Source organism: Dryobates pubescens, chromosome 6 (genome assembly GCF_014839835.1).
Source record: "Dryobates pubescens isolate bDryPub1 chromosome 6, bDryPub1.pri, whole genome shotgun sequence".
Taxonomy (NCBI): domain Eukaryota; kingdom Metazoa; phylum Chordata; class Aves; order Piciformes; family Picidae; genus Dryobates; species Dryobates pubescens.
This window is the reverse complement of record NC_071617.1, coordinates 22,487,458-22,500,455: the sequence shown is the minus strand read 5'-3', so window position 1 is coordinate 22,500,455 and position 12,998 is coordinate 22,487,458. Positions and strand designations below refer to the sequence as shown.

General features: G+C 37.3%; 1 protein-coding gene across 8 annotated transcripts in view; it reads left to right on the top strand.

Moving 5' to 3' along the window:
• Positions 1 to 12,998, top strand: part of STXBP5 (syntaxin binding protein 5) — a 100,164-nt gene that overhangs the window by 41,914 nt on the left and 45,252 nt on the right. For all 8 annotated transcript variants that reach the window (XM_054162740.1, XM_054162738.1, XM_054162739.1 and 5 more), the window contains exons 8-9: positions 5,328 to 5,451; positions 6,851 to 6,929. In XM_054162740.1, coding sequence (XP_054018715.1) covers positions 5,328 to 5,451; positions 6,851 to 6,929 — 203 coding nt within the window. The remainder of the gene's footprint in view (positions 1 to 5,327; positions 5,452 to 6,850; positions 6,930 to 12,998) is intronic.

The window sequence follows — 12,998 nt, the reverse complement described above, 5'->3', positions numbered from 1 at the left end:
GGTTCTTTCTGTCTGGACTTGTGTGGCTGTCCAGCACCGTGATCTGATAGTTGCAGCAAAAGAACACTAGGAACACTTATTTGAAAGACAGGAATAGTTACAGGGTAGAGACACCCCTGAAACATTTATAATTGTACTTCTGCTTAGCTGTAGCCATGGGAGGTCACTCTAGGCCATGATTAGTATTAGTGCTGATTGATGACATTCTTCCCTCAATGGCGTTCTAGTGAATAATGGGTAGTTTAGAATTTGTTCTTGATTTTTCTGTGTTAGCAATAAGATCCTGAACTTCCAGTACTGTGGGGTTTTTTTAATTATTATAACAGTCATATGTTGTATGTGACAATGCAGGAGCATACCATTCTTTTTCAGAGAATTTGGAGAAAATTGCTTGTGACATAATGGAACTACAGTTGTGAATGAACTTTTCTTTAGAAACTTTTTTGAAAACCCTTTAAACATCTCTTTGGGTTTTTTCTGTTGTGTTTGTTTTTTGTTGGTTTTTTTTTTTTTTAGTATTGCTGTCTACAACTACCTGAAGGGAGGTTGTAGCCAGGTGGGGGTTGGTTTCTTCTCCTAAGCAACCAGCACCAGAACAAGAGGACACAGTCTCAAACAGCACCAGGGGAGATTTAGACTGGGTGTTAGGAAGAAGTTCTTCACAGAAAGAGTCATTGGCCTTTAGAATGGGCTGCCCAGGGAGGTGGTGGAGTCACCATCACTGGAAGTGTTTAAGAGGAGACTGGATGGGGCGCATTGTGCCATGGTTTAGTTGATTAGATGGTGTTGGGTGATGGGTTGGACTCAATCTTGAAGGTCTTTTCCAACCTGGTTAATTCTGTTCTAGGATAATGCAATACACAATTACCTCAGCCTATTTGCAGGTCAGTGTAGTAAAATGTAGGAGTAGAAGCCAGGGATACCACTCTCTCCCCCTGTAACCCACAGTCTGCACAGCAGAAAAGACTAGCACCCCAAAAATGAGAAACATCAACTGGGACAGGAACCCTGTCATGTTACCATCTGAACTTCAAGCCCCATGATACTTGGCTCCAGACAGCACTTTCATTTTGCATCTGGCAGGATGGCAACATAGTATTGAATATCAGCAGTAGTTTCAACACATCCCATGACAATTACCTGTGCAGATAACTGCTAAGGATACAAAAACCAAACCTTGTAGCTTAAATCATACAGTTCTGGAATACCTTTGAATTGGAAAGGATTTTCAGAGGTCATATAGCAACAGTCCTTTGTGGCACCAGTGCATGATCTTGTCATGAGGGATTACTGTCTGATCTGGATCTGTATGACCAGTAATACATTCCACAAAAATATTTGAAACAACTGAATCAGCACCAGGTAATCATACTGCTGCATCATGGCACCAACAGGGTGCAAAGTGAACCTTTAAGTTGAGATGAGAAATATCAATAAAACTTTGAGAGATTTATTTTGAATAAGTAAGTTTTGTGTGAAATGCTGGGGGGGGAAATTACTACTAGGAACTTTTCAGTGTCTTTAAGAAGCTATCTGCGGCCTCAGTGGCTTCTGCCTGTTTTTTCAATATTGGATGTTATACTTCCCTTCAAATTCTTGCACTAACAATAGCAATGGAAAAAAAGTCAAAACTTTTGCCCTTGATTATTGAGATGATTTTTTAGTTATCAGTTTCATTTTGATGACTGAGGCTAGTGCTGTTAACCAACTAATGCCACCTGAAGTTACTGTAGAGATTTTTCTACCGCTGCTGTAGGTCTGGTTTTATTTTTCAGGCTTACACAAAGTTGTGAATTGCAAGGATAGTGTTGTGTAGCAAAGTTTAGCATACTCAACCCACAGAATTTTTGGTGGAATTCTTTTAAAAACACAAACAATGCATTTTATTGTGCTTTAAATAATACTTAGCTATATTGCTAAGTGTAACCAGGTGCTCTATAACACTAAAGATAAAAACCCATAGAGCCAAAGGCCTCATTCTCCTTCAGTGTTCTTTCCATCCCATCAGTTTTCTTGCAGAATTTAAGTGATAATAATCCTTCTTTGTGCTCAGTTTATCAGATCTCTTTATGTTCTTAAGCATTAGGGCTGTTTCAATAGTAATGGGTTGTTGAGTTTCCTTATTCCTGACCTTTTTCAAGAAGGTTTCACTGCTGAACATGAGCCTGCAGTGTGTCCAGGCAGCCAGGAGGGCCAATGGCATCCTGGCCTGCATCAGGAACAGTGTGGCCAGCAGGAGCAGGGAGATCATTCTGCCCCTGTACACTGCACTGGTTAGGCTGCACCTCGAGTACTGTCTCCAGTTCTGGGCCCCTCAGTTTAGGAAGGATGTTGACTTGCTGGAGCGTGTCCAGAGAAGGGCAACAAAGTTGGTGAGGGGTTTGGAACACAAGCCCTACGAGGAGAGGCTGAGGAAGCTGGGGTTGCTTAGCCTGGAGAAGAGGAGACTCAGGGGTGACCTTATTGCTCTCTACAACTACCTGAAGGGAGGGTTGTAGACAGGCAGAGGCTGGTCTCTTCTCCCAGGCAACCAGCACCAGAACAAGAGGACACAGTCTCAAGCTGCACCAGGGGAGGTTTAGGCTGGAGGTAAGGAAGTTCTACGCAGAGTGATTGCCCATTGGAATGGGCTGCCCAGGGAGGTGGTGGAGTCACCATCACTGGAGGTGTTCAGGAGGAGACTTGATAGGGTGCTTGGTTGCATGGATTAGTTGATTACGGGGTGTTGGATGATAGGTTGGATGTGATGATCTTGGAGGTCTCTTCCAACCTGGTCTGTTCTATTCTAAAAAAGTGTTCATTGCTCAGATTTATCCTTCTATAAAGCTTGCTTTCTTACTGGTTCTTAAGACCAGTTTCTACATAAGTATGTATCCGAAATTGTTCCACTTACACTATGGGCTGCCCACTGTTGTCAAGGTTAGAATCTACATGAAGAGAGTATTTAAAATATACTTAATTGTGGCAATTTTAGGCTGGGCCTAGGAAATTTTCCACATATTTTGAATAGAAAGTAGTAGAAGGTAAATAAATTACCATTGGATGTAAAATAATGGTAAGGTCTAAATAATTCCATTGGTCTGAAAACTAACATCTCTTGTCCTGTGTACAAGGGGGAAGAGGAGGAAGCTGTTGGTACCCCCCAAGGGGGTTCCTGTGCTATTGTGCATAAATTCTAAATACATGTAAATATTATATATTTTGTACATACTCATTGCATTCCGTATTTCTAGATTGTAGTTTTGTTTGTAAATATAGCTTCATTTCCTTTCAACTGAGCTGGCATGGCAATTTTATGTTGGGGGTTAATTTCAACCCACCACATTATTACATTGTATCGATAATCATAATACAGATAACAAACTCTTTCCACTAAGAAAATCAGCTTTTGTTATAAATGCAGCCTTTTCTTTACCAGCTATGCACTTTCAAACTTGCTGATCTCTGGTGCTATGTTGTTGAAGTGAATAAAAGCCAATTTTCAATATTTATGGAAGATCTGTCATATCATTTATTTGCTAAATGAAAATTTATCTCACAGCCAAGATGAGCAAGACTTTCACTTTGACACTCAAGGAGGCCTCATGTGAGATGTCTGAGCTGTGTATCTGTAGATGTGAATCTGTTTTCAAACAAAACTTACAGTAATTGCACCCTATGTAGGGAACAAAACTAAAGTTGACTAAGAAATACTAAACTTAATATATGGCTCCAGATCTACTACTATAAACTGCAAACATTATTGCTGAAGACTCTACACTCGTGCAGTGTAGTTGTTTTCCTCTGCCATTTAATCACTGGATTCTCCCAATCACACTGCTAGAGACCATAGTTTTTCTGTATACTTTTGTGAAATACTTTAGTGTATACTTTTTGGAGAAAAGTGAAGGGGAAAAGGACCTGGGGGTCCTAGTGGATGGGAGGTTGACCATGGGCCCGCACTGTGCTCTTGTGGCCAAGAAAGCTAATGCTGTTCTGGGGTGTATTAGAAGGAGTGTGGCTAGTAGGTTGAGAAAGGTTCTCCTTACCCTTTAGTCTGCCCTGATGAGGCTGCATCTGAAGTATTGTGTCCAGTTCTGGGCCCCTCAGTTGGGGAAGGACAGGGAACTCCTTGAAAGAGTCCAAGAATCAGTTTAGGTAAAGCTAGCTTTAGACCTGTGTTGTGTGGGTTTTTGGGATGGTTTTTGGTTTGTGGTTGGGGTTTTTGTTTGTTTGGAGATTTTAAATTTATTTTTCCTTCCTCTTTGTCCTCTCCTCACCTAGTAATTAACTGAAACTTTCACTGCTGCTAGGGTTCCATGCTATTCTCACACCCAGGATTCCTCAAAAAGGAAATGTGTAGGTACCTGAGGAGCTGGAGTGAACCTAAGCCCTGCTTATAGATACCGTCTTCTGTGGAGAGATGATATTATACAGTGAATTAGCTTTCACATATTAAGGTCCTGCTTTCAGTTTAGAGTAATATCTCTACCATAAGTATTAAGCAAGTCTACTGTATTGGTAACAGCAAAGTTGCATACTTCTGCCAGATAATACTTTCTGCCCTTTCTGAGTAATAGAGAAACACTTTGAGGTTTCATTGTTTATTTTTATGCTATAACATGACCTAATGATTTATGACATCTCCATGTGCTAGTATTGATGCTGGAAATGGCATCAGTCATTACTTACTAGTTAATTTTTCTGTCTTATTTACACTCCTTGCTTCACTGTTGACTTTTTTTTCTCACCTCAAGGCAGTAACTAGATTTTCTTGAGTCATCTTTTCTTTTTCTGCTGTAAGATTTCTTGTGGCATGCCTTAATCATTCTATTCCTAATTTTATGAATATAAGGATGTTTCTGTATTCAGGGAAAGATTTACTCTCCTATACCTCAAAACTGCTATTGCAACATCGGATTGCTTAGTCAAACTATTTTTTTCATCATCATTTCAAATAGATCTTCCTTCAGTTGTTACTTTATGTTGTAAGCCTCTTGTGTATATCCACATTAGACATCTCAAAATGCCCTTTAAAACTTTGATAATCCTATGAAGTAGGTACTTTTTGTATGGACAGTGTATTTTTCCCAATAATTAAAAAATTTGCTTAGCAAAGCACCAAGTGCTTGGAGTTAATCTCTGCATGCTACCTATTGTTGAAAAGTATTTCATGACTACACTGTGAGGAGGGTTTTTTTTTCCTTCCCTTAAACAGGTAAACTAGGATGTACTAAGAGCAATATGATTTAATTACTAATTTTTCTAATTTCCTTTTGCTGTCTAATGGAATAAGAATAAAATGACACTAATACACTGGTCTGATTTTTAATCCTTCTCGTACGCAGGCTATCCACTCTGTGGCTTGGCATCATGAAGGAAAACAATTTGTTTGTAGTCACTCAGATGGTACCTTGACCATATGGAATGTAAAATCTCCTACCAAACCATTCCAGACGATCACTCCGCATGGTAAGATGAAAATAGATGACCACTGTTATCCATTGACTCTTAAACCACACAGAACATGGCTTTAATAGATGGCTTTGTTTTGCAAAACCAAGTATTAAAAATGCACTTATTATGCAAGTAAACTTTGTCATATTGAATTCTGATAAATTCCATTTTTAAAAAAGGTATGCAATAAGGATCCAAATTTTTGTCCAAATCTCAACTTCAAGCTCACCTTCCACATAATGGCACTGATACCAAAATTAACTAATGCATGTTTTGCAGGGCTTGCTTTTTTCTTGATGTTACAAACCTGTCTATTGTTTAAAATGCATATAAGCGAGCAACTGTTGCGTGTATAAACACATAGATTACCATATAAGTTCTTGGAAAGGTTTACAATAATGAGACTAGCATCTGGAAAGATGTTCCTGCTTCTGGGAAGTCTTGCATCAACTCTAATCTAGGAAATTAACATTCTGTGTTCTTGTTCTGTGAAGTATGCTGCTGCTCTTCAAAAATACATTATACAAATGCCAGGTTCCCATGGTGTGCATGAGCCTAAGTCATGTCTTAGTATCATTTACCTCAGATTCTTAAGGGCAAAAGGAACAGTGAGGTTACTGTCATAGTAAAAGATGCTGTAGTTAAGCATTCTAGTTCTACTTATCTGAGCACACAGCAAGTCCATATTTGCTATGCTGGCTGTGGACTAGAATGAAAAAAGGAAGCTCTGTAGCAGTCAGTGAACAAACTGACATCTCTGGTAGTAGAAAAACTAAAATAAATAGTCTTATCTTTTTTTCTTCTGATTTTGACCTTCAAATTAAGTTTTCTTCAGAACTTCATAGTTTGATATAACGTCTTCAATATTCAGATGGGGGGGGAAGGCATATTTACACCATACTCTTAATTTCTACTGCCTCTATGGGAGATTGTATGTGTAGAAGCTTCAGATGGTCATAGCTCAGGGTAGAGAAAGAACTGGTTTTGATGTACACATTCAAGCCTTAGCCCTTAATAACACTCAGAATAAACCTCATTTTACTTGTAAATTGAGTGATTTTAGTTGCAAAATGATAGACAAGAGATAAATTTTAAATATTCAGCACTACTTAAAACAGCTTCTTTAAGAAATAATTATAGTTTTGAAAACAAATATTCTATGACATGTAAAAAAAAGACAAAATCAGACAAAAACCCTCACCAATCATCATCCCCAAAAAACCTCAGAACTACATAGAATATTCTAGGTTGGTATATTGAGAGTTTTGACAAGTCTTATATGATGTTATTCCAAGGCATACTCTTTAATTGTCAGATGTGAATATACATACTTGGCAAGTTGCATCATGAATTTCTTCATTTGTCATTGTGTTATGGAACTGTAAGATTAATATAAGAATATAATTCACTTTAGGAAAGCAGTTGAAGGATGGAAAGAAGCCAGAACCCTGCAAGCCTATTCTTAAGGTGGAATATAAAACAACTAGAGCTGGGTAAGACTTGTTTTGTATGCAGAATTAACATATGTAAAAAAGAATGCAACTTTCTGGGAATGTACTTTGTTTCCCTGTTGTTGCCTCATGGCACTGAGCTATGGTAGAACAGCTGAAACAGTTTTTGTAATTCAGATACTGCAGAATAAACAAACAAACCCAAACCTATGTGAACAAATTACTATATAAAAACCTTAACTTTGGTAAAGGTCCTGCTAATGGATTATCTATGTGCTTCTTCCGTCCTATGAAACTCCTGTGTGTTTTTGCTCAGTCCTCTGAGACTATTACAGGAAAAAATGGCTGGGTAAAGCACAGAAGACACTAGAGCACAGACTTGAAAACTGAAGTTTGACAAATAGTAGTCTGATGCAAATATTCTAAATTCTGAATATGTCTTTCCTCTCCCAAAAAATTACCGTCAGAAGCTTTTTCTGGCAGAGTGCAGTAATTTCTGCAGTACGCTGCGTCTAATTATGTATATTGAGCGTTTTACAAAGCCATAATTGCAACAACAGACTCGGATGGAATGGCAGTATCTTGAGTAGCATGTTTTGTTACAGGATTACAATTGAGATTGAAGTATTTCATGAACTGTGTATGAACAAGAACTTTTATTTAGGACTCTACAATGGTTTAAAGTCTTGGGAGTAAAAGGAATATAAAGGTAAAATATTTGTGGAAACCCGTTCAGTTATTTGTAAAAGCTGATTATTTTTTACAATTTAAAAAAAATTAATTTTCTTTACTTTTTGCAAGATTTATGTATTGTTGCCATTTGCTTTCCAGGCATTCAAGCATACAGAATATTTTTTCCTTACTATTAAGTAGTAAATAGTAAAATCTTCTATCAATATATTGATGTATCAGTGACTTTGGCTGCTAAAAATGAGATAAGTAGAGATTTAAGACTGTGTCTAATTCCCAGATGTATGTACATCTATCATCAGTGGGAAAGTCATATTTTACTTGCAGCAGTCTACATCTGTCTGCATGCTTTATCAGCTGAAATATCAAGAGCTGATCTGAAGATACGCAGAGTACAAAAGGTAGTCTGATCTTCAGCAAGTTACGATTTCTGCAGTGGAAAACTTTGTAAATAGTCAATTCTGAAGGAAAAGGTTAATTTGAAGTTTATTGTATGAAACTACAATAATACAATGTTAAAACTATTTGATTTTTTGTGCAATTTAAGAAGCTTATTATTGTATCGTTTCTAATACATAGCTCTTCAGGGGGAGACTGCTTTTGTCTAGTATGGCTGGTTTAATTTAGACCTTCCACTTTCTTGTTTGTCCAAACTGAATATTTTGATGCCTTTCAGGTTAATGTTTTCTGTCTAAAGTTTTCTCCATCTTTAGTGTAATTCTAAATTTGTAACTGTTGTGATATATTAATTAAAAGGAGGATAATTTTTTTTTTTAATAATTGTAATTTGAAGGCAAGGCAGAGCTAATTTTGAATGCTTAACGTTTTCATGGTTTTTAATGATTGAAATTTATTTAGATGTGAACATGGTAGTCTGGACTTTCAGCTAAAACATTGTCGTTTGTCATTCATGGTTTAATTTTTCTAGCACAGAGGAGAATCTTTCCTGGACAGGGCTAAATATTCTTTTTTCTAGCTACAGAAGGAATATAACACATCAAATAAACCTGTTTCTATGGCAGTCTGTGCTGTTATGGGGGGAAAAAGGGGTCCACTAGAGAGAGAGAAAACCATAAAGCTTACAACATATTTAAGATGAGCTGTTTGATGTATATTTATTTCAGCTGATTTCTTTATAGTGAAAAATAGCGAGTAACCATTCTATTTTAATTTCATTTATGCTCTGCATCACTCCTTTCAACTCCCTTATCCAGAGTGATCTGGTATCAATCCAGTATCTCTTCATGTAGAAAATATTTCATTGATATGATCTTACTGGTTTTCTTTACTGCTGCTAATTCTAATCAACCTTTTGAGGAAAGGTGTCTAGAACCATGCAGAAGGAACAGGATTGCAACCTGTTGTAGGCACTGCTATTGCAGCTCTTACTAATCTCTTCTTACTTTTTCTTTCCAGTATGTTCTCCCCACAGGGAAGCAGGAGGACTTGAGGCTTTTTCTGTTTCTTACAGACTACCTATTTAAGTTTGTAGGGGTTTTTCTAGTTTTGGGTTCATAAGGTAACTGCAGATAGTGACTGTAAAGTCTTTGCAGCCAGTTGTTCAACCTACAATAATATGTCCGTAGCTTTATTTCTGGGAGAATATATGTAGGAAGGTTACTGTTGACAGTCTTCCGGTACCTGGGCTAGAGAATCAAAAACACAAGGTTTTGGCATATTCCCTGAGCAAGCTAGCATAATTTTTCTATCTCAGAGCATAATGTCTTTGTTCTCTAGCCATTTAAATTCATCTAAAATGCTCAATCTCTGTGGTGATCTCCAAAGATAGGTTACTTTCTAACTTTACTGGAATGGTTTCCACGGGGTTTTTTAATGCATCCTTTTACGTCTAAAGAGAATCCAGAGAAGCTCTTGAGCCTCCTAATGCTGTTTCCTACCCCTCCAGATTCTGCCTTTTATAGTCTTTGTTCTGGTTGATATCAACATGATGATAAAATTGCCAAAGTATATTCTTTGCTGGGGCTCTGTTTTAATATAAATTTCAGCTCAAATGTCTCCCTGTAAAACATAATAAAAGGCATTGTCTTGGTAGCTTATGCAGCTGTCATTGACTAGCTGTCGAGCTGTCCCTCTTTAGCAAGATGGATGGACAAAATTGGCACCTAGAGGTTACAGTAAAAATGAGGTCTCTAGATTAGTTCGAACAGTAAATTTTGTTGTGTGAGTTTGGCTCAAACCCACATTTCTCAAAAAGAATTTGTAATTTATCTTCAAGACTATTTCAAGATTTCCAGTTCTAAACTGAACTAACTCTTGAAGTCTTATCTAGCTTTATTGTTAGGGATTTGGTTCTCAAATTGCCTCATGGTTAGAAAAGTAAACCAACTGGTACCTGACTACTGTATTATGTGCTGTTCTGTCACATCCAGATTGCCAGAAGCTGGCGAGTATTTGACAATTTACTTCTAAAATTGAGCATAACCATCCTACACTACAAGACCTAATTTCTGGGCATTCTGAATTTTTTCAATAAAAAATTACCCTGCTTTGTAGTGCATTTTTTCATAGTGGACCCCAAGTGAGCTTTACAGATTTAACTGATAAGGAAATGTAACGTGAAGGGATTGCTTCAAAACCTGCTGAAGCAGAACTCTCTACTCTGCTCTAGTGAGACCTCACCTAGACTACTGAGTCCAGTTGTGGAGCCCCTATTACAGCAAGGATCTGGAGGTGCTGGAGCGTGTCCAGATAAGGGCCATGAGGATGAGGAGAGGGCTGGAGCACCTCTCCTGTGAGGACAGACTGAGGGAGTTGGGGCTATTCAGTCTGGAGAAGAGAAGGCTCCAAGGTGACCTAATTGTGGCCTTCCAGTATCTGAAGGGGGCCTACAAGAAAGCTGGGGAAGGACTTTTTAGGGTATCAGGTAGTGATAGGACTAGGGAGAATGGAACAAAACTAGAAATGGGTAGATTCAGCTTGGATGTTAGGAAGAAACTGGGTGGTGAGATACTGGGACAGGTTGCCCAGGGAGGTGGTGGAAGCCCCATCCCTGGAGGTTTTTAAGGCCAGGCTGGATGTGGCTGTGAGCAACCTCATCCAGTGTGAAGTTTCCCTGCCTGTGGCAGGAGGGTTGGAACTAGATGATCCTTGAGGTCCCTTCCAACCCTAACAATTCTATGATTCTATGATTTATTTATTTTTTTAAAGAAGCAGCTGTTTAAAATGCTGTATAGCAATTCTGAAAGCTGAGCACTGCTTTATAGTAAATTTTTTTTCTGTTGTTTCAGTCAGGTAAAGCTATCCAGCTTTGATAGTTACAATCTCATCTATTTATATGAAGTACAGTTCTATTTGTCTTTTTAAATTAATAATTCCTGTTTAATTCATGTGTACTAACCTTTTTAATACAGTTAATGTCACAATTGAAAGACAACTTTCTAAGAATGTAATTAGAAAACACACAGGGTTTTTTTCCATGGTAAATCCATGGTTTCATGAAAATAGGAAAACTTCATACATAAACCTGTATTAATCTTTCCAGCAGATTAAAGTCCACTTTAATCTTTGATTCATCTGTGAAGTCTGTCACAGATCCATGTAATCTGTTTTTAGCTCTTAGATTCTTTGCTCAGTAAGGATATAGACTGAGGCAAGCCTGGCCAAAGCAGTGTGATTACATTGAAAATAGACCCCAGAGAAACCAGGATGCAGTTTACACTGTGATCAATGAAACTTAGGAACTGAGGTTTGTCATTATTTTATTACCAGCTAATGTCAGAGAACCCACAAGTCTACAAATTTCTGAAATTTGATCTGGCAGACTTTTAAAAACTCATTATTTTTGTGTAGACAAATACTGCAATAAACCATTCCAGGTCAGTGACATACTGTAAGAACATTGCACCAGTGTTTTTCTGTTCCTTGATGTCCTGAAAAATAACAGGTTAGATTAAAGTTTGCCCTTTTTGCTTCCTTTTACTTCACGGGCTTGATGATAAAACATGTTCTGGTATGAAGAATGAAAACTTAGTCCTTTTTTAGAAATACAGTTCTGACTACTGTTAGAGGCATGACATTGAACGTGGTAGACCTGAGGTCTAATTTACAGCCATTCCTTTAAGGCATGTTTCTCAAACAGCACAAGTTTTTGGTCCTATCAACTCTTCAGTCACAGGGCTTTCTGAAGGATCAGGCAGAAGAAACTGAAAGTTTCTCAGTCGGTTTTGTCTTCAGTGTTACAAACAGAGCACATTTAAGCCATGCATTGAATTTATGAACAGCAGTGTGTGCATAAGCGGAACCATTCAATGCACAGTTTTCAGGAAGAAGCATGTACCTAATCTGTCACACTTATGTTTCAAGTGCTAGCTAATGAAAGCCATTTAGACGGTATGGGAAGATACTCACATGCTAGTTGCTTCCAAAGTAGATGCAAATGGTAAGATTCCTAATTCAAATTATCATAAAAGTAGATCAAAGGAGTTTTACGGTCTACCAATTTTTCCCCCAGAAGTGTAACCTGGACTATTAGGCAATAGTCAATAAACGGTAAATTTTCTTGAGTTGTGTCCTTATAAACAGCCAGTCTCCTCTTTAAAATATGTTATACCCTATTTTAAGTATAAATATTATTAAAATGAGTTTATTAAAATTATTAAGAAGGAAATATCTAGTACAATGACTATGTTTACTCCATCTTTTTTCAATATATGAAATACTAAACTGTATGTGCATATTAGACAAGTGTGTAAATGTTTCTCTAAAGACTTACTATTTTTTTTAAGGGAAGCCTCTAATTTCTTTTCTCAACCCTGAAAAACAATTTTACTTTGCTATTCAGCCATTTAATTATTCAGTAGGAGCAGTCTGTGACATACTAGTTCCTTAAATTTTGTGCATGGTGACAGGGGTAAATGAATAAAATATCTGGAGTAATAGTGTGATGAGAGAACTATGGACATTTATTTATGTCCTTGCTCCTTAAAATGTTGTATCCTTGAAGTTTATCAGGCAGCTGCTTGCTTATTCAAGAGTGTAATATTTTTATGACTGCCAAATTGTGCTATTTACAAAATTGTTCATCCTTCAAAATGTAGGGTAATTATTTACAAGTATGTAAATGGACTGTTGTTTCATGATCGTGCTGATGTGCTTTGTGGTATGCATAATTGGGCTGTTGGTAAACCTGAATCTATAGTTCAGTAGTAAAGAAACCATTCTGACATTAACCAAAAAATCTTGTCTTGACTAACAGTTGCAAATATTGGTCAAATAAGCAATATAGAACAGAAGGTTGGGAAGAAATGTCTGACTTGAGCTTAACTTTTGAAATGCATACCCAAGTTACATATTGCATGGAGAACTGATTTGCACTATCTTTAATATATCTCTGATTAATGATATCTCATTCAACTTTATTATAACAATGTAAGGTTACAAAACCTTCCCTGTCTCTTAACT